Consider the following 15,951-nt stretch of genomic DNA (forward strand, 5'->3'; position numbering starts at 1 on the left):
ATATGATTGATAACATAATAAATAAATAATGTTTAAGTGATTTTTTTTTTCTTTTGCTGTTTTACAAAAACAAATATAAAACCGCGTAACCGTGTCAGTCACACCACAAAGTAGGGCATTATTTCATGAACAAAATCCTATAAAGGTTTTCTGCATAACAGCATCAATATACAGTATTTTTTGGCAGTTTGAATGTGAGCTGGAACAAGCCTCATGATGCGTGTAAGAGAGGAATGTACTGAATCACACTGATAGTAAACACATTTTACCCAATAAATTATATTTATAATAAGATGTGCTCCAATACTTTTCATGTCATAGTCCTTTTCAAGAGCAGTGGACCTCTATTGTTATTAGCAAGAGATTAATCAAACACTATACTTTTGGGTTGATATTGTCCTCAAACTAAATATTGTACATAATCATTATAGTCAGGGGATATTAGTATTTTCCTATCTTGGAATAAATTCCTTACCAAAAAAAATCTTCACCAATGTGTTTGTAAAGGTGTCTTGTAACACATCTCACACAGCTGCTGAAAGTTGGGGAACCCACCATAACCTTGGTTAAAAGAAAAAAAGAAGAAATCTAAATTTAATTCTGTTTTAAGTAGCATGTGAGGGGTCAAACAAGGGTGTTTTTATGATTCTGAATCCATTGCAAGCATTTGTTTTGCACCAAAACCACTCCTTGGGCTAAAAACGGCCATAGCCATCCTTTTCCAGGTATACTTTTTGTGTAAAAAGCCCATTGAGATTGGGCCGTTTTTAGCCCAAGGAGTGGTTTTGGTGCAAAACAAATGCTTGCAATGGATTCAGAATCATAAAAACACCCTAGTTTGACGCCTCACATGCTACTTAAAACAGAATAAAATGTTTGTTTTCCCCTCATAAGGTTATGGTGGGTTCCCCAACTTTCAGCAGCTGTCAAAAATTCCCCTAGGGAAACTGCATTTCAGTCTTTATGAGATGTGTTACTAGACACTTTTACAAACACATTGGTGAAGAAATTTCTTGGTAAGGAATTTTTTAATATCCCCTGACTATTGCAACAAGCAACTACTTGCAACCATTATCCCCAATGGCAGTTGCAAGGAGTTGCATTGGTGCGGTCTGGCCTTTACACAAGAAAATAAGAGACGAGTTTAGGGGTATATAGATGGGGGGGGGGGGGGTGAGGTTCTTGTGTTGTTCCAGTGAACAAACATTGAATTAATTGCTGTGTTCTCAGATACTATGTTTTACCAAATCAAAGAATTGCAGTAGTACAGTAGGTCATGAATCATGACAGGGCAATGTGAAAGATATTAACCTTTTGAATTTGAAACATTTCTTTGGCTCATATCAGGAATTACCTTTTGATAGGTGGGTATGTCTCTTTAATGTGTCCCTGTAGCTACAACTAAAGAGCAACCTAGTTGTACGTGGTCTAGGCTATTCATGAGTCTACTGGCCGGTCCTTTTGTGTGCAGCCTTGACCCCCAGTCTGGGTCTGAGACCTCAGTAGACGTGGAAAATGAACCCACAAGTGTTTTAAAGTGAAATACCCATTTAGGATTCAGCATAATTAGTCATAATAACGTCTTAGAATAGATCCATTAGAGCACCAGGTCTGTGGTGGGACAGATTTGAAAGTGAAGTGCAGCTGAACAGCAGGTGGCGGTAATGCATTGTCTATGGATGCTAATTCGCCATAAAACTACAACAAAAAGAAGTCTACTGAGTTATGTCCAGTGTTGCCATGTCTGCTTATTATAAGTGACTTTGGGCTTGTTTTTCTTTAAAGTTGCTTGTAAATAATTGGGGGGGGGGGGATTTGTGATGTTAAAATGTCAAATTGTTTTCAAGATTTTTCTTAGGAAAATAGCAGATCGTCGCATCGCCATGAGATGTGAGCTTGTAGATCTGCTATTTTCAAATAGCCAATGTTTAAAGGCCGAAGGGCTCGCTTCTTTTGGACTTGTTTTCATAGTGTTAATTTTGTTGACTTGACTAAGACTAAGATTTTGATATTTAGTCGACTAAGACTAGACTAATACTAAACAATTTCAGAAGACTAAAATAGAACTAAAACTAAATGGTGTGTTATTTAAAAGACTAAATCAGAATTTGCTGTCAAAATGAACACTGTTTTCATAGACCTTGTAAAGAACATTCAGGGCATACTTGCCAGTATTAGCCATAGATGGATAACACCGCAAGGTGGATCATGGCAGGATGCCCAGAAACCTATATAAGGGGATGAATGACCTATTCAGTCCCGACCTTTAGTGACCCATTCGATGCCAAGTCCCAACCTTCCATAGATGGAGAGATCATATACCTAACATACCTAGCCCGGCCCCTGACATCAGAGAACCCCTCCTGGAACTCCATATATGGACAGTAGTGTAAAGTAACTAAGTACATTTACTCAAGTACTGTACTTAAGTACACTTTTGTTTTGAGGAATTTTTACTGTACTGGAGTATTTCCCATTGTCTATACTTTTACTTCTACTCCACTACATCTCAGAGGCAAATATTGTACTTTTACTCCACAACAATTATTTAAAAACTTTAGTTACTTTGCAGATATAAATTATGATTATTATGAAACATACATTAACCACTTTAGCCTATTTTATACCTAGGCTATTTGAAAATAGCCGATCTACAAGCTCACAACGCGTCGCATCGCGACGCGTTGTGAGCTTGTAGATCTGCTATTTTCAAACATTTTAGTACTTTTACTTTTGGTACTTTAAGTATATTTTGACGCCAATACTTTGGTCTTTTACTTAAGTAAATTTTGAATTCTGGACTTTTACTTGTAACAGAGTACTTCTATATTGCAGTAAGTAAAACATCTGAGTACTTTTCCCACCACTGGTATATGGAGATAACCGAAACGTCCAGGACTGACATTATAGTCCCAGGTTTGGGCATAACTGACATAAGCCCGCTTCCATATATGGATATATGACTGACACTGACTGACATCACGTAGTGACACCAGGACAGCAGCCAACGGTATAAAGGCGACGGAACTCCCTGCTTAATGCAGATACATCAGCGAACTCAAGCGACATTAACTCCTTCCAGAGAGATAAGCATCAACACAACTCATCAGTAGTTGGTTTCCACCGCCTAAAGCATCACATATCGGTTTGACCTACTACTTGGATAATTTTGCTTGTTTCCCTGTCAAAACCTGGCAACACCGGTTAACGTCATAACCCTGCGACCCATGAAACCATAGAGAGAGGAACCGCACCAAGTTTGTCCTAAAAAAAAGAGCCTTTAATATCATTGTTATCGTTCTTCTCATTACATGAATGATTATCTGACAGAATGCAGCGGGTTTTGAGGTCTCGGTGGTTTGTGGGCGGGGTGGGGGTGTCTGTGGGAACGGGTCTGGGTCTGTTAGTGTCTGCTTTAAGGGAGAAGAAGCAGGAGAAACATCAGGAGGAGGACACACACCTCCATGGTCTCCTGTGTCACCTCCCTGTCGTCCCCATACCCAGTGTAGAGGCCTCCTCCACCGACCTGACGGTCACTACGTTTATTATACTGTAAATGCACTAGTTAGTGGTCACTCATCACTGTCAACACACTGTTTCCTCATTACTGTAGTCAGTGTAGACCAGGGGTCAGAGAGAGACCAAGCAGGGACCTCCAATACATTATGTTGTTACATAAAAGCTTTCCATGTAACTTGATCCTATGGTGCTTCTCTGTCTTCTTCTTAAAGGGCTACATGTTATCCTCTTAACAATCATTGTAAAATCCTACCTCTGTACTATTTGCAAACTGTTTATTATCATTCAATCAATCAATTAAGCAATCTTATATGGTGCTTACCTGTCTCCTATGTATGGTGCTTCCTATGGTGCTTACCTGTCTTCTATGTTGCTTCCTATGGTGCTTACCTGTCTTCTACGTATGGTGCTTCCTATGGTGCTTACCTGTCTTCTACGTATGGTGCTTCCTATGGTGCTTACCTGTCTTCTACGTATGGTGCTTCCTATGGTGCTTACCTGTCTTCTACGTATGGTGCTTCCTATGGTGCTTACCTGTCTTCTATGTTGCTTCCTATGGTGCTTACCTGTCTTCTATGGTGCTTCCTATGGTGCTAACCTGTCTTCTATGTATGGTGCTTCCTATGGTGCTTACCTGTCTTCTATGGTGCTTCCTATGGTGCTTACCTGTCTTCTATGTATGGTGCTTCCTATGGTGCTTACCTGTCTTCTATGGTGCTTCCTATGGTGCTTAAAACTGAACGCTGTTTCTCCACGCTTAGTTCTGACTCTGGGTTCAGAACGCAGACCTCTCCCAGATGACCTGAGAGGTCTGGATGGTTCATGATTTCACAAGAAAATGTAATGACCCTAAACAGTTTTCTGTTTGCTACAATATCAGTGGTTTCCAAACTTTGTCATGTCAAGGTAACCTAAATTATATGTATTATTTGGCCGTAGACCCCATCTCCAAATATTTAGTTCCAGGGACCCCCCAGAAGCAAAGATTTGAGTTACAAATGTTCACTTAAAAATATATATTTATATTCATAGATTTGCACAAATGTTCACGATTCTTTGACATACAGGTAGCCAGTGTAAAGATCTTAGAGCTGGAGTGATATGCTCCACTTTCTTGGTATCAGTAAAGTTCACTTTCAGTGTGTGCAATTACCGGTAATTAATATTTATTTATTTATATCAGAAGCAGTTTGGTTTGAATATAATGCTCATTATTATGGTCTGTGTTTCAGGTGTACCAGGGGGGCACACCTGTACCAGGCGGGGCAGTAGCGAAGTACGGCTTCCCCTCATTGGCCAACGTCAAGACCAGAGAGTCCTATGTCACTTCCTATGACCCCCGCACCCGCACGGCATCCTGGGTAATAGAGCAGCTGAACTCCTCCTCCATCACTGGACCTTCAAACAGGAACAATTGTAACTTCAAAGAAGATGACAGGTGATGATTATTAGTATTAGTGTTGTTGTTAATAATAATAGTAGTAATAATATTAACAGCATCGTATTCCATTAAACAGTTTAACTTAACCCCTTCAATCCGGGAACACATCTACACATGTCTTCTAAATCCTAACAGGTTTCTGAAAAACGTATGTTGCTGTATCAGTGGTGCTCAAACTTTTTCACGTTAAGGACCTCCCAAAATTATATGTATTTGGCTGCGGAGTGCGGACCCCAGCCAAATACATATTTTGTTCCAGGGACCCCCAGAAGCAAAGATTTGAGTTGTAAATGTTCGCTTTAAAAAGTATATATATTTTTTTTTTCACACATTTTCACGATTTTTCTTAAAAAATAGCAGATCTACAAGATCATAGCGCGGCACCGAGTGCCGCACTATGAGCTTGTATTTTTTTAATAGCCAAAGAAATCTAAAAATGACACGGATGCCGCGTTCCCGGTCTTAATGGGTTAAACATTTTAACTTAAGAAAGCTCTCTTCTATTGGTGGATGTTCTGTGCGGCTCTCTTCTAGTGGTGGATGTTCTGTGCGGCTCTCTTCTAGTGGTGGCTGATATTTCTGCGGTTTGATTCCCAGCGTTCACGTGTACCACCGATCGACCAACGCAGACTACAAGGGGAGTGGCTTTGACAGAGGTCACCTGGCTGCAGCAGGCAATCACAAGTGGAACCAAAAGGCCATGGACGACACCTTCTACCTGAGCAACGTCTCACCACAGGTACTGTAATGATACCAGGGATGCACCGTTATATTGGCTGCATGTTGGTATCGGACGATATTTGCCTTCGTTTACTGGTGTATTGCCAAATAATAATAATAATGAATAATACATTCACCGATGGCAGTAGCCGATATTTATCTATCTTTTCGCTATGTTTCGTTATGTTGGTGTGTTTTTACCTCCAGTCCAGATTTTTATAATGAAGATTTATTAGTTTCCCTGGCACAAAATGTGGAATGAATAAAATAAACAAATATTTAGACTCCGCTATATCTCTAAGAAGGGAGTGTGGTTCAGTGTTGATTTCGTCGACTAAAACTATGACGAAAAACTATGACTATGACTACCTTTTTTCACTGATGAAGATTAAATAAAAACTAAGCTATGATGACTAAAACTGAGACTAAATATATTGACAATTTCGTCAACAAATAAAAAAGTGAGGGACTAGTGGAGAAGAGATCCAGTAGAACTAGAAGACAAGACATTTTATGTTTGGTTGCGCTCAGGTGTTGCTCTGAAAATAGCAGATCTACAAGCTCACAACGCGTCGCTGTGAGCTTGTAGATCGGCTATTTTCATCATGCAACCAAGTGTAAGATCAGCCATTACGACGCCATCAAGGCACCGCCAACATACATTTTTAGTAGACTAAATCAAATGTAGATTTAGTCTACTACAATCTTATGATATTTAGTCGACTAAAGCTAGACTAAAAAACTAAAACATTTCAGATGACTAAAATATGACTAAATGGAATTTTATTCAAAAGACTATTACTAAAACAAAATCTAAAGTTGCTGTCCAAATCAACACTGGTGTGGTTGTACTGGTGTGACCACATTGATGGTATTTCTGTAGTGGTGGTTGTACTGGTGTGACCACACACAGTGATGCATTGATACACACACACCATAATAACAGTCATCCTCTCCTCTGCTCTAGAATCCTCACATGAACCAGAAGGCATGGAACAATCTGGAACAAATGTGTCGTTCACTGACCACACGTTACCGCAATGTTTACGTCTGCACCGGACCTCTGTACCTGCCCAGGTATAGTACACCTACACACACACACACACACACACACACACACACACACACAAACCTGACACACACCGGACCACTGTACCTGCCCAGGTATAGTACACCTACACACACACACACACACACACACACACACACACACACACACACACACACACACACACACACACACACACACACACACACACACACACACACACACTCACACACTCACACACACACACACACACACACACACCTGACCGCTGTACCTGCCCAGGTATAGTACACCTACACACACACACACACACACACACACACACACACACACACACACACACACACACACACACACACACACACACACACACACACACACACACCTGACACACACCGGACCGCTGTACCTGCCCAGGACCACTGTACCTGCCCAGGTATAGTACACCTACACACACACACACACACACACACACACACACACCTGACACACACCTGACCGCTGTACCTGCCCAGGTATAGTACACCTACACACACACACACACACACACACACACACACACACACACACACACACACATACACCTGACACACACCGGACCGCTGTACCTGCCCAGGTATAGTACACCTACACACACACACACACACACACACACCTGACACACACCGGACCGCTGTACCTGCCCAGGTACAGTACACCTACACACACACCTGGAATGAACTGAAACCTAGTGAATTTAAATCATTAGCGAGGTTTGGATAAAGGTTGATTGATGTTGTTGTTCATGACTGCTTTGTGTGTTTATGTTTGGTGTGTGTGTGTGTGCGCGTGTGTGTGCGTGTGTCCGTGTAGACAGGAGCCTGATGGGAAGCTGTATGTGAAGTACCAGGTGTTGGGACGAAACCACGTTGCCGTGCCAACACACTTCTTCAAGGTAGGTCTCCTGTTTTTATCGCCCCTTTCCACTAGGCCTGTCACGATCATGACATTTTACTTGACCGTTAATTGTCGCACAAACAATTGCGATTAACAATTTCATTGTGTGTTCTGGGCATTGAACATTGGGACATATGAATGAAAATTACATTTCTGTTTGCCTTTTAGGCTTTGTAAAAAAAACTATAAATAAACTACGAATAATTTAAATATAAGTTCTTTCTTTGTTTTTGTTTTTGTTTTTTTTTACAACATATGGGTCAAAACATCAGTAAATATACTTAAAGTACCAAAAGTAAAAGTACTAAAATGTTTGAAAATAGCATATCTACAAGCTCACAAGGCGTCGCTAGTGATGTGTTCTACCGTGGTACGCTGTATACGTAGTATGGCCTGCAGATTTCTTTCGTCGCCACCGTATACATTCAAAAACAGTTCGAAACGGCGTATCTGATACGTTGATACGCATCTGATACGCTGCACCCAGGAGTGGCTGAGTTGGGGGGCGCAGCAATACAAACAGCAAGAATGTGTCTGACCGTCTGACTACTCTAACTCTGAGGTGAAGGCTTGTCATGTGTGTGGCTATTGTTCTTGAGGTGATATTAATGGCTACTGGCGAAGGAATTCACACATTTCAACGACCTGCCATTCACTTCATTGAACGTAGGTCACTGAATTGAGTACTTGATTAGTATTCAAATTGCGCGTCATAGCACAGCAAAATCTTGAAACTTCAATACAGTTTGTGTCTTCAATGCCAAGTTCATACTATTCTGTAATAGATACAGGAATGCTTGCTGTTAACACTGCTATTATATCTGATAAGCCTAACCAGCATTTATTTATAACAATCCTTGCACTTCTATGGTAATAAAAATAAATAAAAAAGAAATGCATCCAAGGCTAAATGCAGCTCCGAAGTGGTTGAGTTACAGGGTGATTAACATTAGAAACAGTAGAAAATCAGTACAAAGCATATTGTAAGTGTAGCCTACTCAGTGTTACTGTGAAACTGGGCCTGAGTGGGCCTGGCCGAGTTTGTGCGAGTTTTTTTTTACTTTAATTAATTATACGCACGTGCGTGCGGTGCGTGTGGGAGGAACTAGGGGGGGAATTATAGTATACCCTCCAAAAAAATCTAGAACACAACACTGGGCGTCGCGATGCGACGCGCTGTGAGCTTGTAGATCGGCTATTTTCAAATAGCCTACGTATAAAATAGGGCTTAAGTGGTTAATGTATGTTTTATAATGTAATCATTTATATCTGAAAAGTAACTTGTAACTAAAGTTTTCAAATAATTGGAGTGGAGTAAAAGTTCAATATTTGCCTCTGAGGTGTAGTGGAGTAGAAGTAAAAGTATAGTATAGGGTGCGTATGGGGCGGACGTGTGCATCACCGACCGTGAGTGTGTGAGTGTGGCTTCAGGAAGTAAATTCCTGTCCCAGCGGTCGGTACGTGAGAGCGCCTCCCTTCGTGTGATGTGCCGCTCAGCATGCATTTTGACGACCAGTTACTGTATGTGCACCCCTGGCCATTATCCTGAATTATTACTATTTGTTTATCGTGTCCAGGTGTTGATTTTGGAGGGGTCAAACGGGGTGGAGCTTCGTTCCTACATCATGCCCAACTCGCCCGTCGACGAGAAGACCCCGCTGGAGCGCTTTCTGGTTCCCATAGACACCATCGAGAGAGCTTCAGGACTGCTGTTTGTGCCAAACATCATGAAGAGAACCAACACCCTGCAGGCCATCACTGCTAAATAAAAAACTACGAATCCCAGCCACCATCATCACCACCACCACATACTGTAAGACTACAAATCCATCCATTTCAGATGCCCTGGACCGAGCACGACCGTACCTGAGGGACAAGTCAATATTTTGGACCCGGCTCGGTTCTCGGTTCGGGTCTTTATTCTGCAATATGGGATACAGCAAGTCTCTGAAAATGTATTTATTTAACCCGTTAAGAGGCTGATTTTATTTCTAAATCCTAACAGTTTTCTGAAAAAACTTATGTTGGTACAGTGGTGTGTTCAAAACCTTTTCATGTCAAGGACCCCCAAAATTATATGTATTTGGCCGTGGACCCCCATCTCAGAATATTTTGTTCCACGGACCCCGAGAAGCAAAGATTTAAGTTAAAAATGTTCGCTTTTGGAAAACAAATATTCAAAGATTTGCACCAATGTTCACGATTGTTCAAGAAATAGCAGATCTACAAGCTCATAGCGTGGCACTCTGTGCCGCGCTATGAGCTTGTAGATCTGCTATTTTTGAATGGTCAAAGAAATCTAAAATGACACAGATGCGTTCCCAGTCTTAATGGGTTAAAGAATAAATATCAATGAAATCAAGTGGGAAAATAAATACTCTCTCTTTCCCTCTCTCTCTCTCTCTGTGAGGTATTCTCTCACAGAGCATGGCATGGCTTTAGCAGAGCGACTGGAGGCCGGGGAACCAGGAACCAACGCAGCACAGGAGAGAGGGAGGGGCGGAGAGAAGGAGGACATGATGAATGAAGGAGAGGACGAGGAGCAGGGAGACGAAGAAGAGGAAGGAGGCGGAGCAAAAGTTGTAGACCTAACACTTGAAGATGAAGCGGAGGAAGAGGAGACGGCGGACAGATTATAATGGTGAGTGTTTTTTAAAAAAACACTCATTTTGGTGTTTTAAGTAATCCTAAAACAAAGTCTATTCTAAAATGGTCGACTTGCGACTGGAGTTGTCCCTATTGAGTGAAAGATTAACTATATCTAAAATAAATAAAGGTGTTTTTAATTTTTGTTATATAGGGCAATTTTAATGTATTAAGGCATTATTAGCCGGGGATCCTTTTAAAGGGCAAGACCACTTTGGTAGAGGTTTGGGTTGTGTAGTTACCTTGCCATGATGTAACTCCAAAGGTGGGCAAGAAAAAAATAATAATTGCTCCATTGATTAGAAATTGATAATTCAAAATATGCTCCTCATTGACTTACATTGTACGGTAAAACTGCTCTCAAAGTCACTCTTTTAGCACAAAAACAAACGCAAACAAAGTTGATTCAGACAATATAGAACATCACCAAACCCAGTACTGGTTTTTTTTTTCATGAAAATGTCAACTTCCTGTTGATTTTGCCATTTTTAATAAGTACTGGACTGGATCGGCGGATCCGGATCCAGATCTTCAAATAGTAAATACAGGTAATACACTGGAACTATACCAAACACCACACAGGTAATACACTGGAACTATACCAAACACCACACAGGTAATACACTGGAACTATACCAAACACCACACAGGTAATACACTGGAACTATACCAAACACCACACAGGTAATACACTGGAACTATACCAAACACCACACAGGTAATACACTGGAACTATACCAAACACCACACAGGTAATACACTGGAACTATACCAAACACCACACAGGTAATGCACTGGAACTATACCAAACACCACACAGGTAATACACTGGGCCAGTTTATCCTCAAGGTCATAATGAATGAGCATAGACATAAATCAGCATTTGCAATAAATACATGTGTTTTCACCCTCTGAATCTCATCTATGTACAGTAATTAAAATGCGTGCCCTTCTCCACTGTCTTGTGGTCGCTGGGGTGAGCACATGAACATGTGTGGAAAATCTGTCATGGATTTCTTATTCCAGTGGGGAGTGCTCACATTTGAACTATGACTACTGGAAAACAAAAGAAGTCCCGTTTATGACAGTTTCCCCGACCTACAGTATATAACCATTCATTGCTCATGTAAAAGAGACAAAAGAGGTAATGAACACATTGACACAGATGTATTATTTATTATTACATGTAATCACTTATTCTCTGTCTGTCTGTCTGTCTGTCTGTCTGTCTGTCTGTCTGTCTGTCTGTCTGTCTGTCTGTCTGTCTGTCTGTCTGTCTGTCTGTCTGTCTGTCTGTCTGTCTGTCTGTCTGTCTGTCTGTCTGTCTGTCTGTCTGTCTGTCTGTCTGTCTGTCTGTCTGTCTGTCTGTCTGTCTGTCTGTCTCTCTGTCTCTCTGTCTCCCTGTCTCTCTCTCTCTCTCTCTCTCTCTCTCTCTCTCTCTCTCCAGTCTTCTCACAGCCTATGAACAATGCAGGAGTGAAGCAGAGAAAGAGAAACTCCTCTCTTCTATCCGATACGGGAAACTCAAAAGGTTTGCAGGATTAATTTTTGATTCAATTCCATTGTTATGCTTTGTGCTGCATTGTATTATAATGTATTTGTTTGACAATACAGTCCTTCTGTGCGTTCCTACAATTCCCATGAAGCATTTTGTGAACAAGCTGGCACACGCATAATGTATGGTCTTTAGGCTCAGAGTAGGGCTGGGAAGATTAACCGAAAATATGTCGGAACCGATAGTTAGAACCAATAATCGACTTATAAACGAATAATCTAGAAGCAGGTAAGGAAACAGTGTCCTACTGTAGATGATGTAAGATGTTGTCAAGTTTGGCAGCCATGTGGCTTGACCCTGCACACCTCAACATTACCCTTGTTACTTTTGTGTTTTGGTTTTTCAGGAACGTCGGGCCAGCTCTGAGCAGGACGGTCTACCAACTGTACAGTACCCAAGGACCACTGTCATAAACACACACACACACACACACACACACACACACACACACACACACACACACACACACACACACACACACACACACACACACACACACACACACACACACACACAAAGATAAAGACACACATAGAAAATGAACCACACACATACTACTTGTATATTGACTTACACACAAACACCCACACATAAAGGAAAAGGCTGCCGTCATTTATTTAGTTTGCACATTTTTTTGTTATTGTCAACACACTTTTGCCTACGAAAAGGACAAAGATCTGCTTGCCGATGCTGTTGCTGTCACCATGGGGTCTCAGCAAGGCTGGGGTAGCCCATAGGTGACCCAAGTATGGTGTGACTGTGGCCACTGGCCACACACATTATGTGATGATGGAGCAGAGCAGATATAAGAACATTGGCGCCAAGCTGGTGCAGGACGTGGCCAACAACACCAACGAGGAGGCTGGTGATGGCACGGCCACGGACATGGCACGGTCCCTGGCACGTGCCATCATCGCCAAGGAGGGCTTTGACACAGCCATCCTGGTGGAGATCCGTCATGGCGTCATGATGATGGCTGTGGATGCTGTGATCAACCTGCTGAAGAAGCTGTCCAAGCCTGTCACAACCCCAGAGGAGATTGCACAAGTTGCCACAATCTCAGCCAATGGTGATGTAGAGATCGGACATCATCTCTAATGCCATGAAACAAAAGTACCAAATTTAGTTTTTCTAAAAAGTATGGCCAGTGGCAGTCATAGAACTCTGCTGCCCAGAGCATGTACATTTGAATATTTACTCCTTAGTCTTAAACCACTTAAAACTGATACCAGTGGTTCTCAAACTTTTTCATGTCAAGGACCCCCACATTGACACTTATTAGCCCACGGACCCCCATTTGAAAAGATATGCCAGGGACCCTCATAAGAGAAGAGTTTTACGGTTCTAGCAGTGATTCTCAGCCATTTTAATGTCAAGGCCCCCCAATTTGACATGCATTAGGCTACAGACCCCCATTTAATGGCATTTCTATCTCTGGGACCGCAATTTATATTGTAAAATCAATGTTAATTCAACTCAGAGTGTACAAATCGGGTCCATTTGGTTCCATTTCTACACTCTCAGAGTTACAGACCCATAAGAGTCCATTTGGTTCCTAACTATCCATCATTTAGCTGGGGGCCCCCTGGAACTCCCTCAAGGACCCCACTTTGAGAACCAATGCCTTATACGGTACATGGTAGTATGTCAATAGTTAAAATAGCAGATCTACAAGCCCACAAAGCGCTACCTTGCAATGCATTGTGAGCTTGTAGATCTGCTATCTTTGCCAAATGTTCACCTATTTTCGACAAACGTTTGCCTATTTTTGACACTTTTTTTTTTGCCTAATGTTAATCAATTGTTTTTGCCAAATGTTCGTCTATTTTTGCCTATTATGACATGGCCAGGAAAGGGGTCTTTTTTTGCAGACCAGTCTTAATTTCTTTAAACTCCATCACCTAACAAATTATTCCCTCAAACACTAGTAGATAAGAGTTAACAGTGGTGTTTGTACGGTCCATGTAAATCTCAAAATGCTGCTTTATTTTGTATATTGTTTTCTACTTATGAAGAATGAAGAAGAATGAAGAATTGCCACAATTGGCGTTGGAAAGAATAAAGTGTTTAATTTTGAATACCATACACTGTATGCATTTGGGCGTATGGTTTATGCTTCCATGTCAATCTGAAAATAGTAGCTATAAGTTAAGGCCAGTCCACACCAATGCAACTCCTTGCAACTCCTTGTAGTCAGGGAATATTATCAGAATAATGTCAAAGAAATGTCTTCACCAGTGTGTTTGTAAAGGATCCCTCTTTAGTTGTAGCTACAGGGACACATTAAAGAGACATACCCACCTATCAAAAGGTAATTCCTGATATGAGCCAAAGAAATGTTTCAAATTCAAAAGGTTAATATCTTTCACATTGCCCTATCATGATTCATGACCTACTGTACTACTGCAATTCTTTGATTTGGTAAAACATAGTATCTGAGAACACAGCAATTAATTCAATGTTTGTTCACTGGAACAACACAAGAACCCCCCATCTATATACCCCTAACTCGTCTCTTATTTTCTTGTGTAAAGGCCAGACCGCACCAATGCAACTCCTTGCAACTGCCATTGGGGATAATGGTTGCAAGTAGTTGCTTGTTGCAATAGTCAGGGGATATTAAAAATATCTTGGAATAAATTCCTTACCAAGAAATTTCTTCACCAATGTGTTTGTAAAAGTGTCTAGTAACACATCTCATAAAGACTGAAATGCAGTTTCCCTAGGGGAATTTTTGACAGCTGCTGAAAGTTGGGGAACCCACCATAACCTTATGCGGGGAAAACATAAAAATTGTATTCTGTTTTAAGTAGCATGTGAGGGGTCAAACTAGGGTGTTTTTATGATTCTGAATCCATTACAAGCTTTTGTTTTGCACCAAAACCACTCCTTGGGCTAAAAACGGCCATAGCCAACCTTTTCCAGGTAATTTTTTTTGTTGAGATTGAGATTGGGGCGTTTTTAATCCCTAACGTTTTAAATCCCATGCAACTTTGCATTCACACTATTGTTTATTAGATTTTATCTTATTTTATGTATTTATTTATTTTTCGCATTCTACTAGTTTAACAAATACATGCACTTCTCACTGGAAAAGATTGACACAGTGAGGCTTGGAAAGGGAAAGCTAGTGATTATTATGAGGTCTTATTCAGAGGTCTGAGAGTGTTTTTAATGAATGGTTCCTTGTTTTCCTTCCAGAATACAGTAGCATTATGCTTGCATAGTGTCTGTTGCTTTGCTGTCAAAGCACATGAGGTGTTGACCGTTCTGCTGTAGAACAGAGAGTTACTGTAGTCCATTTCCTCCTTGAATGCTGACCTTTTATTAAGTTGTAATTATACACTAGGAGGTAAGAGACTGTACAATGAAATATTATAAGCCTACAATTTGGTCTGTAAACCTATAAATGCTTTTATATTCCATGTAAACCAACAGCAAGTGCCTAAAAGTGGGTATAATTTGAAACTTGTGTGTTCTGAGCTTTTTCATCTGGACCATGTACATAACACAGCTATGAATTACTGTAGTGGGGGGGGGGGTTGTTTCCAAAGACAAAATAGTTCAATCAAACAATCTCATATGGTGACATATGCATGTAAATTAGACTAATGATTATATATCAGAAACTGATTCCATGGATATACATATTTCAAAGATTATGGCAGATGCATCATGCCTATTAAAAAAACTATTGTGCAATGTAGAACATTTACTGTCTAAAGTATCAACTATAGGCTACACTTGATAGGATGAAAGGCAAATCAGAAGATGCATTTGTGTCCCCTGACAGTTAAAGCTGTTAAACCAAAGGTCCAGTCGACTGTACCACTGTCCTGTCCACTGAGGTCACAATACTGAATGGAATTCATTCATCATTCAATTTGACAATGCAGCTGGTGAAATATGTATCTTGTTTCCTGAAATAACACACAATGAATAATTCCATGAACACTTCAGGTGCAACTGAAGTGAGGGGACAAAAAAATATATAATGCAGATGTCAAGCAATGACACAACAGCTACTGTATAAGGCATCACTGAATTGGCCACCAGATGTCAACCTTGTGTAATTTTCAGGTTTCC

The 15,951-nt window shown here is 40.8% G+C and overlaps 1 protein-coding gene across 1 annotated transcript; it reads left to right on the plus strand.

Moving 5' to 3' along the window:
* Positions 1-3,331: 3,331 nt before the first annotated feature.
* On the plus strand, positions 3,332-9,433 carry LOC308101534 (endonuclease G, mitochondrial-like; the record flags this gene model as incomplete). Its single annotated transcript, XM_080450953.1, has 6 exons — positions 3,332-3,532; positions 4,752-4,957; positions 5,558-5,699; positions 6,648-6,757; positions 7,581-7,662; positions 9,242-9,433. 6 exons carry the CDS (start codon positions 3,332-3,334, stop codon positions 9,431-9,433), a joined length of 933 nt encoding a protein of 310 aa, XP_080307079.1.
* Between the last annotated feature and the right edge of the window lie 6,518 nt (positions 9,434-15,951).

This window comes from Gymnoscopelus braueri (assembly GCF_963280865.1).
Source record: "Gymnoscopelus braueri genome assembly, chromosome: 15".
In the NCBI taxonomy this organism is placed as follows: Eukaryota; Metazoa; Chordata; class Actinopteri; order Myctophiformes; family Myctophidae; genus Gymnoscopelus; species Gymnoscopelus braueri.